This window comes from Juglans regia, chromosome 14, assembly GCF_001411555.2.
Source record: "Juglans regia cultivar Chandler chromosome 14, Walnut 2.0, whole genome shotgun sequence".
NCBI lineage: Eukaryota > Viridiplantae > Streptophyta > Magnoliopsida > Fagales > Juglandaceae > Juglans > Juglans regia.
The window spans coordinates 18668426-18687480 of NC_049914.1; the positions used below are offsets into that span (position 1 = coordinate 18668426).

At 38.7% G+C, this 19055-nt stretch overlaps 1 protein-coding gene across 1 annotated transcript in view; it reads right to left on the minus strand.

Annotated features, from left to right (window-relative positions):
• The window catches only part of LOC109014015 (probable apyrase 6), a 34791-nt gene extending 18589 nt beyond the window's left edge, over nucleotides 1-16202 (minus strand). The window contains exons 1-5 of the mRNA XM_018996316.2: nucleotides 15289-16202; nucleotides 14267-14379; nucleotides 10659-10766; nucleotides 9764-9818; nucleotides 8946-9104 (exon numbers count right to left, since the gene is read on the minus strand). Coding sequence (XP_018851861.1) covers nucleotides 8946-9104; nucleotides 9764-9818; nucleotides 10659-10766; nucleotides 14267-14379; nucleotides 15289-15913 — 1060 coding nt within the window. The 5' untranslated portion in view covers nucleotides 15914-16202. The remainder of the gene's footprint in view (nucleotides 1-8945; nucleotides 9105-9763; nucleotides 9819-10658; nucleotides 10767-14266; nucleotides 14380-15288) is intronic.
• Nucleotides 16203-19055: the final 2853 nt, after the last annotated feature.

Below are 19055 nucleotides of genomic sequence, written 5' to 3' on the forward strand. Positions count from 1 at the left end.
GCTTATGGCATGTTTGGGTAATGAGATGATATGAGAAATCGGTAAATAGTAGTGCTATGGTTTGTGAATAGTAGTGAAATGTGCCAACAGAATTAGCTGGCCATTTAAAGTCAGCAGATTATATGCCTTGTACAGCTTTGACAGTTATCTTCTATGTTTGTAAATCTTTTATTCTTTCCTTAATTAGGATATACTAGTTGTAGGCTATCATTAGACAGATATGTATATAGTAGTTTAGCTGATTTTTAAGGGCTGAAGATCAACTTGTATTCTATATATAATGGGAATTCTCCACCGAGAGAAATATACTTTTGCTCAAAGCTCTCTAAGTTTACATGGCATTAAAGCCACAATTCTGAATCCTCACGTGTATCTTGTTCAACTCAGCCCTAGTTCAGTCTTTGTTCTTCTCACGTGTCTCTTGTTCTCAAGTCCAACTCAGCCTTAGTTTAGTCCCTTGTTCTCGGTCATTCTTGATCAAGTTCTCTCGGCCTCATGTCTTCAGATAAGTTTGATGCCTTCTTGGTTCATTTTAATGGCAAAAACTACTCAGCCTGGGCATTCCACTTCATGATATTTTTTTTTTTTTTATAAGTAATAGCTTTATTAATAACAATGTAATAGGCATAGCCCGAGTACACAGGGAGTATACACAAGAAACACCTAATACATTCTAGAACTTAGAAAAAAGAAGACAAGAACGCGTTTACATCCCCTCCCTTCAGTACAATAGCAGAGAACCAGCTAATTAGAGTACTTATAAAAAACTTCCAAAATGCATCTCTATTGCGTTCCCGATCATTAAAGCACCGCTCATTTCTCTCCCACCAAATACACCACATAATACACAAAGGCAGCATTTTCCAGGCAGCTGCCACTTGGGGACAAGTATGCATTTGAAAGTTAGTCCAGCATGTTAGGAAATCCACCACTGCTTCTGGCATAACCCAGCACAGCCCAACCTTTCCAAACACACCATCCCATAGCACTTTAGCCATTTCACAATGAAGTAGAAGGTGGTTTGCTGATTCCGCTTCTTTCTTGCACATAAAGCACCAATCCACAACAATCATTCCACGCTTCCTCAGGTTGTCAATAGTCTGAATATTCCCTATTGCTGCTGTCCATACAAAAAAAGCCACCTTTGACGGAACATGAGCCTTCCAAATTCTCTTCCAAGGAAAGCCAATATGGTGCTGATTAAGTATCACTTTATAATAAGACCGAACTGAAAACTTCTTGGAGGCTGTTTGATTCCAACAAAGTTGGTCCCTGCTCTGTCTTTTTAACACCACTGAATACAACTGTCTAAAAAATTCAGTAACCTCTTCTACTTCCCAATCCTGGACAGATCTTGAGAAGCCTACATCCCAAAGCACCACTTCATTGGAAGATACCATCATGTCGGAAACTGAAGCTTGCTTATTAGTTGCCAACCTGAAAACAGCCGGAAATGCTCGAAATAATTCAATATCCCCACACCAAACATCAGACCAAAATCTGATTTTTGAGCCATCACCAACCGAGAAGTTAACTTGTTTTAGGAAGCGACCCCAACCTTTCCTAATAAACTTCCATAAACTCACTCCATACGAATCCCTACTCTCCATGGTACACCATCCTCCCCAATCACTACCATACTTGCGATCAATCACCCCCCTCCACAATGCTTCCTCTTCCCCATGATATCTCCATAGCCACTTCCCCAACAACGCCTTATTGAAGCTACAAAGACTATGAATACCCAGACCTCCATCAGCAATCGGACGGCAGATTTTTTTCCAGCTTACTAAGGGAGTTTTGATCTCCTCTCCCAAGCCTCCCCAAAGGAAATCTCTATATAATTTTTCAATACGATTGGCCACACCAACAGGTAAAGGGAATAGAGAAAGGAAGTAAGTTGGAATATTAGAGAGAGTACTCTTAATAAGAGTAATCCTACCCCCTTTAGATAAGTATATCCTTTTCCAATCTGCCAACTTCCTCTCTATCTTCTCGATCACACCATCCCAAATATGTTTGGCCTTAGAAGATGCCCCTAACAATAATCCCAAGTATTTTATGGGCAGCAAAGTAACTTTACACCCCAGAAATTCAGCCAAGTGATGAATATTATGAACCTCTCCCACCGGTACCAATTCCGATTTACTTAAGTTCACTTTTAATCCCGAGATGGCTTGAAAACATAGCAGAACAGCTCTCAAAATTTGAATTTGTTCCCCAACAGCCTCACAAAAAATGAGAGTATCATCAGCGAAGAGCAAGTGTGATATAGTAGAGGGGCCACTAGGATTGGTTCCCACTGAAAATCCCGAAATAAATCCTTCTCCTACCACTGCCTCCACCATTCGACTCAAAGCTTCCATAACAATGTCAAACAAGAAGGGAGATAAGGGATCCCCTTGCCTCAAACCTCTAGAACTCGGAAAATACCCACAAGGCTGTCCATTAACAAGAATAGAAAAGCGAACTGTTGAAATACAGTGACTTATCCAGCCACACCACTTATCACCAAAACCGCATCTTCTAAGCATATACAAAAGAAAATTCCAATTTACATGATCATATGCTTTTTCCATGTCCAACTTACAAAGGACCCCCGGAACTCCTTCCCGTATGCGGCTATCTACACATTCATTTGCAATCAACACCGAATCTATAATTTGTCGTCCTTTAACAAAAGCGTTTTGAGAATTGGAAATGATCTTCCCCATCACTTTGCTCATTCTATTTGCTAGCACCTTTGAAATAATCTTATAGACACTACTTACCAAGCTAATCGGGCGAAACTCCTTCAACTCCGAAGCACCCACTTTTTTTGGAATTAATGCAATAAAAGTGGCATTCAAACTCTTCTCAAACTTCTGAAACTCATAGAATTCATGAAAAACTTTCATCACATCCTCCCGCACAAAGTCCCAACATTCCTGAAAAAATGCCATAGTAAAGCCATCCGGCCCGGGAGCTTTGTCTCTCCGCATTCCACACACCACCCGATGCACCTCAATCTCTTCGAACGGCCTTTCCAGCCAGCTTTTTGAAGAAGCATCCACCGCTGCAAAGTTCAATCCATCTATCTTAGGTCTCCAATCTTCCGTCTCACTAAGGAGGGAACTAAAATACTGCACAGCATGCTCTTGGATCTCAGCCGGTGATGTAAGGAGATTATTTTCAGCTTTTAGCATCTCGATAGCGTTGTTACGTCTATGAGAATTAGCCATTTTGTGGAAGAAACTAGTACACTTATCCCCCTCTTTGAGCCAAAGAATTCTCGACTTTTGCCTCCATGATATTTCTTCCCTCAAAAGAACCCTCTCAAGATCTATTTTTACTTCATTCAACCTAGTCAAATTCTCCTCACTATCCCCATCAGCTTCCAAGGATTGGAGCTCATCCCAAAGGGTTTTTTTCTGCTGCTCAACATTCCCAAAAACCTCCTTGTTCCAAGTCTTCAAATCAGCTTTTAAAGCTTTAAGTTTACAAGCCAAAACAAAGCTAGGAGTCCCCACAAACTGATACAACAGCCACCAATTTTTTACCATATCGACGAAGCCCTCCACTTCTAGCCACATATTCTCGAATTTAAAGTGCCGTTTGCCCTCATGAATACCCCCACACTCAAGAATAATGGGGAAGTGATCAGATCCTATCCTTGGGAACCGTTTTTGGCACAACTTCGGATAATGAGCTTCCCACGACGAAGAAACTAAAAATCTGTCTAGTCTTGAGCTGCCTCTAGAGTTGGACCACGTATGTTCACCCCCCACCAACGGCAAATCCAGCAATTCCAAGTCGAAAATCAGTTGAGAGAAAGCCTCCATTGCTGCAGTTATTGAAGAAAGGCCCGCCCTTTCACTTGGGAAACGCACAATGTTGAAGTCCCCACAAATACACCAAGGAAGATCCCACATAGAGTATAACCCTGAGACTTCATCCCACATCATGATCCTATCCCGATCCCTAATAGGACCATAAACACTTGCTAATGCCCACGACCACCCATCTTCCACGTTCCTTAAAACACATGCCACCAAGTAATTTCCAATACACTCTTCTACCATCTTAACAACTCTACTATCCCACATGACTAAGACTCCACCCGAAGCACCTGAAGAGGCTAGATAAGACCAGCCTACAAAAGAACCTCTCCACAAGCTCCTAATAACATTTCTGTCCACAGTCACTAATTTTGTTTCTTGAAGACAAACAACATCAATCTTCCAGCTATGAATAATAGACCTGATGCGAAGGCGTTTGTTGACGTTATTGAGCCCCCTTACATTCCACGACATAATTTTAGGCTTCATTAACAGATATGGCATCCCTCCCCTTAAATCGATTCCTCCCTGAGGTACCCTCCTTATTGTCGTAATTAATGGAACAATGTAATCTTCTCAACTCCCGCTTCTTTTTCATAGAAGACTGCTCTGCCGTGGACCGACCAGCTTCAATAGCAACTAAAAGTGTCCTCAGTTGATCTTCATACCCCTCATAAAAAAGACCCACACAGCTTTGAATTTTCTCCACTTGTTTAAAGACCCAATCTGAGGTTTCCTCTGACACAATCTGAAGAGGAGTCATTTGTAATGGAGATGAACTATCCATCTCTTCCTCATAAACAGCTACTTCGAGTTCTGGCACCAAAACCATCCTAGCTTGCTCTTCCAGCTCTTCTGAACAATTACCCCTCGCACTGTCCCTCACCATCCTCCACAATTTCCCCTGCCTCCAAAACCATCTGAAGCTCCTCCGAAATTTCCAATGTGCCTATCGGCAAAGTCTGTGCCAATAGTGGGGGAGTTTGAGCTGATATCGGCTCCGAAACAAAGTCTCGGTCTTGAGCCGAGACTGTCTTGGCTTTGCTCCCGAGAGAAACGACTTTATTCCTCACGTTTGACTTCGGGATCTCCTTCTCTATTACCTTCGACTGAGTCTGTGTAGGATCCGAGACATTTGATTCAGCTCTTACGCCAGAACTATCTAGTTTTGCCCCTCCGTGCTTAACAGCTTCTGCTACAGGCGGTATAACTTCCATCGAAGCTACGAGAGCCTGCGTCGACACCATCTGAGGCTTCGCCGACGTCAGAGGCCCTGACCCACCCACCTCTGGGTCCGCCTCGAGCAGCGGCTTCTTCCTCCACACCAGAGCTTTCGGTTGATTGGGCATGGATCCGGAATAAGGTTTGGGCTGAGCCTTGTCTGCATCTTCAGACTCCAGTCCACTGCCCAGGCCCAAATTCGAGCCCATAACATCTTTACCCAAAACGCACCGTATCATCCCATTGACTCTAGCAGCCATCTCTTCCAGCGCTACATGCATATCCCGCAAATCCTTCAAAATATCCTTATGCCCATACTCACCTCTGCCATCACCTTCCCGTCTCTGTGCACCTACCCCCTCTACTCTTTTCAAGCTTTCCGAAGCAGATTTTCCCCCCACTCGAGGCATCTGTAGAGCCTCCAAGTAAGTCCGAGCTACTGAAGACGTCGAAGAAGGAAGGTCTCTCCCCTTAGCACCTTCGTTGCTCACCTCCCTTACAACAGCTGCAAGCCTCCTCCACCCCATTCCTTCCCTTTCTCCAGGGATAAAGATGAATCTCCGACGTCCCTCTCCACTATATTCCACTAAGGCCAAGAAACACCCACGGGAATTGAAGCTCTTCTGTGCGATGTACCCCCTGTTACCATCTCTGTAAGCAGAATAAAACACCTTCCTTCCATGCTGAGAACATTCCTCCAAGGCCCTTAAAACCCAGCAAGCTGTATCCCAGCCCACCTTCAATGTTTGTGATCCTTTCCATCCCCTCTCCGTGATTAGCACATCACGCCCCTCCCTCCTTATCTCAAACACCTTCGATTCAATAGCAATCCTTCTCATGACTAAGATAAGCTCTTACAATCTAAATACTACACTAGACTACATGCTAATCACCACTGGACTACATGATAATCACCATAAGAAATTACCAACACAGCAGCAATGCACAAGAAAACCAAGAGAAGAAAATATTGTACGGAGAGAAAAAATTTCTTCTAGGATTTCATTTGTAACACATATCTCCTTCATGATATTTGTCAAAGGCAACCCTGTTCCTGACAAAAACAAAGACAAGGATCAGCACGCCAAGTGGGAGGTCAAGGATGCTCAAATCAATTGTGGATTCTAGGATCTGCCGAATCCAACATCATGTTGAACCTTCGACCCTTCAACACTGCAGCTGAGATGTAGACTTGCTTGAAAAAGCTCTACAGTCAGCACAACACTGCTCATTGGTTCCAGCTTGAACATGACTTTGGCCAATCTCCAACAGGACAGTCTCTCTATCTTTGATTTTTACTCTAGCTTCAGGAATCTTTGGGTTGAATATACTGATTAATCTATGCTACCTAAGAGGGATTAATTTCTCATGAAATTGAGACCTGAATTTGAAGGCACCAGGTCTAATCTTATGAACCGAGAACCTATCCCCTCCTTGGATGCATGCCTCAATGATTTGTTTCGTGAGGAGCAGCGCCTTCTCACTCAAACACCATGGAACAACATAGATCCACCTCTGTTCCTGTGGCTTATGTAGCACAAGGCAAGCCAAGAGGCAGGGACATGAGCATTGTTCAATGCTTTTGTTGCAAAGGAATTGGCCATTTAGCATCAATTTGTCCCAAAAAATTCTGCAACTACTACAAAACGTATGGCCATATTATCAAGGAATGTCCTACCCAAACCCCCCAAGAGATCTGAAATAGCATATACAGCCTCAGTTGCATCTTCTAGTACTAGTTGTTCTGTGGATACAGCATCTCTGACACAAAGTGCTCCTGTTCAACTCTTGACCCCTGAAATGATTCAACAAATGATCGTTTCTGTATTCTCCGCTTTAGGACTTTCAGGTAAACCCTTCTCTACATCACCTCCTTGGTACTTTGATTCCAGGGCTTCCCATCATATGACAAACAATGCTCATTTCCTTACCAATATAAACAAATATTCTAGAAATCTCAAGATTCATACTGCTGATGGCAACCATTTACCTATCACGGCCACTGGTGATGTTTCTCCTTCTCTAACCGATGCCTTTGTCTCTCCTGGTCTTACCACTAAACAATGATTGTAAAGTGGCATCTCTAAATCTGGTTGTGTTGTGCAGGATCAACAATCAGGGAAGATGATCGAGAGGGGGTCTAAAGTGGACTTCTTCTTCCTCTCCAATTTCCTTTGTATCCATGTTTCTCTTTGCCCTTTGTCACTTGTAATTCTACTCATGTTGATTACCGAGCATGGCATAAACGTCTAGGACATCCAAACTCTAATGTACTTCATGATTTGCTAAATTCTGGTTTACTTGGGAATAAAGAGTCACCATCTCTTAGTGTTGTTCAATTTGATTGCAATTCTTGTTGACTTGACAAAAGTAAAACTCTGCCATTTCCCACTCACACCAAAAGTAGTCCAGCCTTTTGATATGATACATAGTGTGTGGGGTATGGCACCAGTTACTTTTCATGCTAATTACAAGTATTTCATCACTTTTATTGACGACGATAGTCAGTTCAAGTGGATTTATTTCCTAAGTTCTAAAGATGAAGTATTTTCTGTTTTCAAGCTCTTTCATGCTCATATTCAGACTCAATTTTCTGCCAATATCAAAATCCCAATGGGGCTGAGTACATGTCTCATGTGTTTCCGGAATTTCTGCAAACTAATGGCATAATCTCTCAATGGTCTTGTCCTTCAACTCCACAATAAAATGGGGTGGCTGAAAGAAAGAACCATCACCTTCTCGATGTTGTCCGCACCCTTCTTTTAGAGTCATCTATGCCCTCTCGGTTCTGGTGTGAAGCTCCCTCCACTGCTTGATGTAGTGTATTTGGAGGGACATGAACAATATTGATTTTGAGATTCGCAAACAGAATGAGCTTAAAATTTTCTTTTTTAAATATTGTTCTTTGGGCAGCTGCTATAGATTTTTTTTATAATGTCCTAAGTGATGATCATGATGAGTCTGCAGGCAAGAAGCAGTAGTAGAGATTAGAACCAAGCTAAGCTCTTATAAGTGTTCTACACATAGTACTTATAATTCGATTGATGTTAAAATGATGAAATTGAGGGAATTTGTTAGTTTCAACTTATTTGAGCATTCTACATTTGAAATTATGATTTTTAATAAAAAAACAATTTTGGTTATGTTTGAGGCATTAGAAATATGCATTTTTTTTTATAAGTAAAAATATTATATATATATATATATATATATCAATAGGAGTAACCAAGTACATTGGACGTATACAAGAAAACACCTAGCCCATACTAGATAGAGAAATATGGATCTGTTATACCTGGCGCTATATATAGTTATGATGTGATATTCCTAACCCTATAGAGAGGAGGTGCTACAAACAGGGATGGGGAAAAGAGAGAGGAAATAAGTTGGCAAGTTAGAAAGAATACTTTTTAAAAAAGTGACCTAGGTACCTTTGGATAAATTAGCTGCTTCCAACAAGCTAAGCAATGTTCCATCTCCACAACATCAATATCCTTCTATAAGCTAAAAACAAAGAAAAGCCAAACAGTGGCAGTGAGTGTGAGTGTGAGTGTGAGTGTGAGGCTGAGGCTGAGGCAAATTCTTAGACAAGTTTTGTTTTCGTCATCAACATTGACCATATTTTGTGAGTACTTCACTTCCTCTGTTTAATTTTCTATCAATAATGTCTCTAAATCATAATACCTCTGCCAAAGGGGGAATAAACAACCGGCTGGACGTTACTTTACACATTAAAACACTATTCTTGAGCAATAAATAAAGGGTGGATAAAGGCCCATCTTCAGCCAAAGTATCAAATCAAAGATTCAAACTTCAGGTCAACAGAAAATAATATTTGGAAGAAAATCAAATTTGAATGACAAAAATTCAAGAACATCATGCCGAAATTGCAAAAAATATTGCCACCTTCTTTACTCTTCAACAATGCCAGTGCCTCATATCTGCATGCAGAAAAGTTTCCAGCCGGATGCAGTTCCAAAAGCTTTGCATGGCTGGCATTCAAGGATAACTTATATCCTTTGGGAATGCAGGGGTTACCAGCAATGCCATCACTAGAAGTTGAAACTGCAAAACAAAACACATAAACTAAACAATTAGCAACAACTTATTAACATTATTGAATCCTCAAATAGAAAGAACATTATGCATGACATCTAATTTTCAAGTTCATTTGAGACGCTTTGAAAAGGGATAGATTTAGGGCATCTGACCATGTGTGATTGTGGTGGGCTAAACATTAGAGAATATGTAGATGGGTTCAGAATTTTGGAAGGCAGCGTTTGGGTGCGAAGGTTGACTAGGGCAATGGGGAACCCATAAACATCAGCTGTTTCTTGAAGCAAATAGGTTGCAGGAATACCAGGACAACAGCCAAGTTTGAGAACTTATGGTTGGCCTTAGGATTTTTCTATGTAAGAAAAAGGGGCTTAATTTGAGGATACAAAAGAGGAAAAACTACAGAGAAAAGCTTCAGACCATTTAGGGGCTGTAAGAAGATGAACAAGAACAAGAATAATATTCACGCATTATGCCAACCTCTCTCACATGCAAAACACAATATTTTATCAATCTTAATTCTAACCCAAGCTTCAGGACTAATTATCATGCAAGTAATTGGAAGTCTTGCAACTATCCCATAGCAGTTATTTAAATGACTGTCAGTATTCAAGTACCGAACTCATGTTTGCTTTCACAGTGCCATAAAAAGGGAAGTTTTAACTCACAAGATGCCAGTTGTCTAGAATTGTGAGCCTCATGAAATGATTCCCAAGCAGCATCCTATACAAGAAAGCATGGTCAGATTTTTTTGTAAAAGAACCTTCCACTACCCATGTTATAAAAAATAGCAAGTACACCAAGTTCACTCGAACTATTGGTATCTTACTTCAGCTGTCAAAACTACATCATTATATCCCTAACAAAAATTGTTATTATGCCAGCTCCGAGCTTTCTTCAAGCTTCAAGTACATCACACAAATTTTTTGATGAGTAAGTACGTCACACAAATAAAAGCTTACATTCACCCTTTATACAAGTAAAAGAGCAATGTAATTAATTTTACAGAAAATAATCAATAATTTCAAACATTTTAACATTTTAGTTGTACTTCATAGTCCCATGACATCAAATATCAATTCAATGCTTGATTAAAGAAACCGAGAAAATTTCAAACATTGGGATCATTTTCAACAGGGTCTCACTATGATTGTTACCAACCCACCCCATCCAACAAGCTAACAGCTCTACCACCCAAGAAGGAATCACCCAACTATGCCCATATAATCTTCAAACAGGAACAATATTATTCATTAAGAAAGTAAAAAAAAAATAGAGAAAATTAGATCTATGTAAATAAAAAAAAAATGAAAGATATTAAAGGAAAGGGATAAATACAAAGCGTTTTTTAGACATTGAAAACATTTAACAATTGGGATTTTCTTTTCTGTTTTCTTTCCATCTAGGAGTTTCAACTCATGGGTTTGTTTCCTTTTCTTCCTTTTATTATATTAAGGACCAAGTGACAAGCATCAGCCCAAGACTTTTGTCAGAGAGACCATTCTACACACACATGCACACACAAACATAAACTGATCAGAATAGGTTAAAGTATGGAAACACCTGACCGAATTTTGGAAAGCTTTGAGTGTAGAGATAATAAATAACTCCAGACAATTTGACAAATCTTGTAGATTGTAGTCGTTCTGTTTCTTTTGTAGCAAATGTAACCTGCAATTGAGTAGTTCCAATATCAATTCAACATCTCTAATTGTAATAAAATTTCTCATAAACAGATGAAGCAGCACTCCATAAATTATAAAATCTAAAAAAAACCATACATAGTCATACGATTTAAAAAAAGGAGGGGGGAGGGGGCAAGATTTACATGTGTCACATATGATCCAATACAGGTGATCATGAAGACTAGGCTCGTTAAAATCTTTAGCGGCTACCAACAGTGGAGAATTGAAGAAGAAAATTTTAAGTTCTTGCACCATCCATCAGCGGTCTTCTAAATTTCTATCATTCTTTTCCCTCCAGAAACCACACATTCAATATATAGTAGCCATCTTTCATATCACTGTAATTTGAAAACAGCTATATAACATTCTCAAATTTACATAGAATCTACTAACCTTCTTGGCATAACCCAAACACTACCAATTAAGTCATTCCACAAGGTTCTTGCCACCTCATAGTGGACTAAAAAGTGGTCTACAGACCATACTACTTCTGCACAAACAGCACAATTAGCTACTATAATATGACATTTCCTTAGGTTATCCATGGTCAGAAACTTCTCTAAGGAGTCTATCCAAGGGAAATACGATACCTTTCTAGGCACCTTAGTTTTCCAAATACCCCTCCGATGGAAAGTTTTTCTCCTGGGTATAAAGATGTGATAGAAAGAATGCACAGTAAACTTCTTTTTCTTGGATGGGTTCAAAGGGTCTCATGTACATCTTCAAGGCAAAATGTTGAGTACAATAGGTTGAAAAAACCTATTGAGAAATTCTGTGAAGAAATCTAATTCCCAGCCATGAGCCGCTCTAAAGAAACTGGTGTTCCATTGAGGAGCCACTAGAGAATTCTAATAGGTTTACCACTAAAGTATCCTGCATATGCGCAAGTACTGTTCGTCTTTAGGAAAGCTTCCTTGACGGTCCTGTCTTCATACTAAAAGCAGAGCCAAAATCTAATACTAGAGTTATCCCTCACCTTAAGTCTAGTATTACTTGAAAAAATCTCCCATCCTCTTCTGATATTTTTCAACAACCTCACACCATGTGGCCCACGTACATCATTCGAAAACCACTCACCCTAAGCACAACCAAACTTGGAATCCACCACAGCTTTCCACAAGGCCTCACTCTCATATTGGTAATGCCAAAGCCACTTCCCTAGTTAGGCTTGATTAAAGGAAAGCAAATTTCAAACTCCCAAACCTCCATCAAAAAGTGAAGAGAACAGTTTAGCCCAATTTTACTATGTGAAATTTATACTTATCAGCTGGCCCACTCCATAAAAAATCTTGCTGTAGTTTCTCTATTCGATTGACCCCACTAGTCGGGAGGGAGATAGGGACAAGAAATATATAGGCAAATTGGACAGAGTACTCTTGACCAAAGTAATCTTGAGGAAGCGGGTAGCCTTATTCCAGTTATGTTTCTGAGGTAATAAGTTCTAAACTTATTGACTGGTCCAAATTGGTTTCTATACCAAGTCTTTGGACTCCCCGAGTCAAATTCTGATTCCTGATTTTATTTTCTTGTGCCTAATCGTAATAAGATTTCCATTCTGCAATACCAAATAGATTCCTGCCAGAGTAAAGACAATGAAGACCTTTATAAATTTCCTGAATAAAAATTTGGGCAATTCAAATTTTGGAGTGAGTCATTGTAGCGGATGGTGCTTCTTGGGTCTTTTGATGATTCGATAGCCACTCATATGCATATTGTTTTATAAGAAATGATTTCTTTATCGAGACTAGCAAGAGCATGAATCGCAGTAGACAGGACATATACACAAAATCCAACCAACTAGAAAAGGGAAAAGAAGAAGGATGTCGAATCAGAAATAGATACACAATTTTGAGAGGCCCATTGAAAGAGTGTATTAAGGAAGTATGACTTGAGCTCCACCGCTGACTTTTTGCAATCTTCAAAGCTATGCACATCTCTCTCTCTCCAAATACTCCACAATAAGCATGATGGGCACAATAGTTCATTTTGTGAATACTTTATTTACTAAACTGCCCTTTCCAACATGCAAGAAGATCAACCATTTGAGGGGGCACAAACTCAAACTACCCCAAAAAGCCAAATAACCATATTCTAAGATGTGCTACCAACCTCACCGCACCCATACATCCCCACAATAGTCCTAGATGCATATGCAACAAGTGCATCACATTTTTATCCAAATTAGCTATTAAATTTGACCAGGGGCAAAATGAAACTAAAAAACACTGATAAGGGGTGAGCTGCAGTGATAAAAATTTTTGGTGGTATACTTAAGAACAGGGGGGTAATTTGGTGGATAAAGACTCACTAACAGGATGGTAAGGACATTTTTTCAATTGCTCCACTATTATGGGTTTGAATGTGAACTTCTTTTGGCCATTGCAATTCAGAACTTTATAAACCTTCATGCGATTGTTTCCAAGGTAAGATAATAATTATTGTACTAAGAAGAGGAACTGATGCATCCTCTAAATAAATATTATAGCCCCCATCCACATCACAAAGAAGAAAGGAAAAAGAATAAAGAAAAAGACAAAGCATGCAGATCCATGAACAAGATGATATCAACTCAAACAATAAAGTAAAACTACAGAAGATTCATCCACATGCCAAATTGATCATAACAAAGCAAATTAGAGGAGCAAAGAAAGCTAAAGATAAATAAAACAGATAACCCAAGTATTATTTCAGGTTACAGCCAATAAAAATAGGACGACATAATAACCACTTCAGTTCAACATATTGAAACGAGTTTCTTACCATGTGCTGGCAAGAAACTCGTTTCAGTCCAAAATAGAAAATCTTGGATGCAGCTATGTCATCACGCCAGCTCCACAAATTGCATATTTAGGGACAGAGTGCATGGATGTTGTAGATATACCATACTGAACATATATACAACTAACTTTGCATATACACACAGGAATCCAAACAATGATAAAAAAAAAAATGTACATAATTTGATGAAGAAGAAGAATTTTTTATAAAAAAAGTGTACTTAAAAAAAATGTACATAATTGATAAAAAAAATGTACATATACCATAGATGTTGAAGAATTTTTTGTTCCACACTTTATTGTCTTGGCTTTCCGCTATTGTATTGCATGGGGGCAATGTTCATGATTTCTTGTCTTTAATTTATCGCATTTAGAATGTATTTAGGTGTTCTTCTGTATACTTCCTGTGTACATGGGCTATGCCTATTTCATTCATATATATAATATTTATCTCTTACTTATCAAAACAAAAAAATTGATCAGGAAGAAGACAGCATATAAATATTGCCCACTTTCTATGTAACAGCTAGACTCTTTCTCATAGCATCTATATAGGTGTTGTACATGTTATAATAGCCCTCCGAATATGAGTTAAACAAACCAATTGTCAACAACAATAAGAGTACCACACTTATGGCCACATAAGCAAGCATACATTTTACATATAAAAGTTATTAAACTCGAGGTCAATAAATATTTGGTGCATAACCTGCAAAGAAGCTCCACCAAGTTCAACTATCCCTGTGGTTTCACGAGGTTCACCTCCCAAGGTTCCCAAAGCATAGTTTGCCGCAACCCAGGCATAAAAACCTTCTTCTTCACCTGTTTCCAGATCATCCCATTTGTGATTTACAAAGGTAACTCTTAAACAACAAGCATAAAAAGCAACAGCCTTTCAACCTAGGATAACAAAATATCATTCTATAGACAGATGATCTGAAACAAAATATACATAAACATATTTATAGAAGTTGAAATATGGCTAATAAATTTGGTAGACCAAACAGGCTGAATATATCTCGCCACAATACATTTGCATGATACATAACATAATCAATTAGGGTATGCATAAGTGGACTCACTTTAACAAGTCCAATATGTTTATCAGCTGATACCTACGATAATTGGATAATTGGACTCCTTCCTTATTTGTAAAAACTTTATGGGCAGGTTGCTGCATCCTAAAAGGTTGAAAGTGAATGATGACACTTCGGAGATGAGTTTACATGTATCAGCGTTCATTTCATTGAATAATTTAATATCCAACACAGTGATCTTTAATGCATTCTAATATATCCATATAAACATCCCTCTTTCGATTGATTGAGATAATCAATGATTTATTTCTTACTACATCTTCATAAAAGCTAAATTCCCAAGACCATAAGGAGTTATCAAAATTAAGTTTCTAATGAAGAGGAACCATTTCTTCCCAGATCTCTATCACAAGAAGTTAACTCTTTAAAAATACTTGCTATAACAGTAAATTCAATTTGTCAAAGTTCAGTTTAAGGAAAAGGAGATTAATAAGAACTGTTTTCCATCATGCATAGAAGTTCTCAAACTTCACAATTTCCTGATAACAAAATCATCTTAGTCTGTTCACCTAACATCTATGTATCTGATCTCAACCCAAGAATTATACAGGTATTTGAGGCAAATGAGTAATGATTCAATCAAAGATTACATTATACATCATTCAAGCAGCCAAATCGGTATAAATAGCATTACCTCGAATGATACGCGCCCACTCGTCCTTAAACAGAAACCCCGATGACCTCAAAGCCCGTCTACACGACTCCATAATCTTCTCCCTAAGCTCCGTACCCAAATTCTCCAACTCCGCAACCGCCATCAACTGGATCTTAGTGTTGCTCCACTCCTTCCTCGGGACGCGGCGCCTTGCAAACCTGATCAACTTTCCAATTGATTCCCCGGAGACCTCTGGGTCGTCGGCGAATCCAGCGAGCCCCGGCCGGATCTTCATGGAGCTCGACCCAGTCCCATCCATGAGCGGGATCCGGCCCTCACCTAGGAACTGGAACACGCGGACGCGTGAACCTGTGGAGCCGGCATTGATCACCACGCCGAAGAATGTGGATTTGGGCTCGGAGAATTTGGAGGATTTGTGGATCTTCTGGGCAGTGTTGAAGAGGTAGAAGAGGAAAGGAAGGGTGAAGAGGGACGCGAAGAGGAGGAGCCATTTGGTTTGGGAATGGGAAGGTTTAGGGTTAGGGGGAGCAGGGGAAAAGAGGTGCATGCGAGGGTGAAGCTGAGTGCGATGGGGTGGAATTGAGGAGGTGGAAGATCTAGATTGGAGATTGGGCATGTCCATTGATGAGTATGCTTTTTGCATCGAAAGATTTTTCCCAGGATTTTGCTGAGATTCATAATTCAGATTTTGGCTTCCATTTACCGGCTACTAACGATTTTGAATCACGAGTAGAATATCATTCTCGACTCTCGAGTAGACTATGAATAGCACAAGAGTTAGGTGGCTAATTCCATTCAACGAGAAGGAATAAAAAGAACAGACAATTACTGGAACCTTTTAATTCTTTAAAAATCAAAATTGTGATCGTTGCGCGCGGGGGAGAGGGGGGAGAATATGTTTTTTCTTTTTTCTTTTTTTAAGGTAAAGAACCATTTGTATTCGGACTATAAAATCACTACTTACAGTCTTACACAGTGTAAATTTTTCCAGACATCTCGTTATATACTGAGCCTCTTCTATCCTACTCTCGTATTGGGCTGCATTTAGATGTTAAGTTGAATTGAATTGAATTTTTTTATAAATAGTAATAAGTTAAGATAATAAAGTAAGTTTTATATAACCTACATAAGATGAATTTAAATGTAATTAGATATTAAAATTAGTTTAAATATATTTATGAGAATTTAAAAAAGATTATGGATCCTGCGTATAAAATGTATTGCATTCAAAAAGGTTATAGATCTCACATGTAAAGAAGTTTTGAGTTGAGATTAATTTAATGATTTGAGATTTTGATGTTTATATGTTAGACTCAACTTGAAATTAAATTGTGAGTTGATCTCAGTACAGTCCAACAACCAAATAGGATCTAAGATCGCGTTTGTTTTCACAGTTCATCTCATCTCATTTCATCTCATCATTATAATTTTTCTAAATTTTCACACAAAATAAAATAAACAATTCAACTTTTTCAAATCTTAAAACAAAAATAATATTAAAAAAATATGTTCTAATAATATTTTATTCAACTTTTAACTTTAATCTTAACTCATTTCATCTCATCTGCGAAAACAAATGAGGCCTTAGTAATGCTGCTTTTGCTAAAGTGTGTACTACTGTGTTTTTGTCTATATGTACAAATTGCACTTACCAATTAGTTCTGTCATACAGAAAATTCTCTGTCTTCTATAATGTTCCCATGGTAATAAGGGAAATGCTATCAGCCAGTCGGGTGTGATTCTCCCTTTTACATCAGCAAATAAGGAGGTGCCACGTATAGAGTGTAGCAATACGTTCGATGTAGCTGATTGTGTGAAAAATATAGAATCACTTTCCCTCACCCTCTCTATATTCCTCCCCCCACCTCCATCGGCTCCCCCCTCCCATCTCTCTATCTCTCTCTCTTAAATATGCTTTTTCTCTCCTATGAAAAGCAATCTTCGTCGAAACTCTTATGTCTCCCTCCTTCCCATGTTGCTCCCATCAACCCTAATCAGATCGTCAGAGCCCTCAAGGTCGTCGAGAGAGTGTTGTGGCCTCTACTATTGAGTTACTCAGATTTGTAACAAAAAAGTCTGTCATTGCAGCAAAAGAAATAGCCTAAAGGTTGTGTGCATGCCCTTGTGGGATATCCGAAAGCCTCTGGATGTGAACCCTACCCACACATTATCTGAATGTTGAGATAGATATAGAACAAGCTTATCCTCTTCTAAACATGCCTAAACCTGCAAAATGTCAAGAAGAATAGCCATGGACATCACAATGCTTAACCTGAATTCAAAAGCATATCAGAAACTTGGGCATGATTTAAAAATGGACCTACATCTTCATTCCTAACATTTATTTGAGGTAAAAGCACTCCTCAACAAGCATTCGCATGCATATGAGTACAACCACCACAAGAATTACACATTAATAGCCATAGCAAGTTTAAAATGAAACAAAAATCATAAATTAAATCAGTAACAATCCAGATTTTTCTGTGCATATTTTAACTTAAAACGACATAAATATAGTTTTACCAAAAGGAAAGAGGGGAAATAATAGGGGACAGAAGAAAGTAGAAGGCGCCAGAAGGGCAAAGACAAAGGGAAGATATGATATAATAAACTAGCCTACACTATAAGATACATAAATCTCCTATATGATGAGATTCTATTGGTTGGTTTAAAGTGGGGAAGGGCACACGATCGGTTTTGAGTTTTTCTCAGGTAAGAAAGGTCTTCATTTCCATCATTAACTGCATTTATGACAACTTGTGCATCCCTTTCTAAAATCACCTTTTTGAAATTTAGGCTCTGTTTGGGTATTAGAGTATTCTGAGAATATTTCACTACGATTAATTATTTTATCATTACTTTTTACATATTTTTACTACTTTTTATTACTATTCAATATTTTATCATTACTTTTTCACTACAATTCACAGAATATCTAATATCACCTTACTACCTAAACGCAACCTAAATCTTTGCAAATTTTCACTATTCTCCATAAGGCATAGCTCTCTGCTAAGGCTGGTTGATGAACATTGCTTATTTGGTAACAAAGTGCAACCATCAAGCCCTTTCTCATCTCTGATGATGATTACTATCCCCATCTTCCTGGTTTATTGGTCCAGAGCTGCATTCCAGTTAGCCTTCACGAAATTCACCCTTGGTTTTCTCCATTGCTGATCATTCCTCTTTGCATTTGTTGAACTTTTGGGTCTCTTCAAGGACTGTTGGACTAACTGAAATTCTTGCAGTCATTCTCTTGCTAATCTGATCACTTTACTAGGATTGAGAAACTTCTTTTTGAAAATGAACTCATTCCTTCTTATCCATAGGTTTCTCATTATTGTAGCTATTTCTTCCAATTCTAACTTGTTTAGCTTCACCATTAGTTTCTCCCATAGATTAAGCAAATCTTCTTATGCAATTCTCCACTTCTGAACTTCATAGCCACTACCCAAACATCATTAGCTACAAGACATTATCATAACACATGCATCACAGTCTCTTCTTCTTAAAGGCAGATAGGGCATTGGGGATTTTCAACAATTTTGTTATTAAACAAGTTCCTTCTTGTAGCTAACAAGTCATTTTCTGATTTCCATAAGAAAATCTTCACTTTTCCAAGTACATTCACGTGCCAAAAGTTCTTCCATCTACTGCCTATCTCACTTTCTCTTGAGGGTTTAGCTTGTATGACTTTTTTCCTTTCAATTTCCACATAGTTGCACTTTTAACTGAGAATTCTACCTTTTCTGAGGGACCCCAGATAAATTTGCCTTTTACATTTG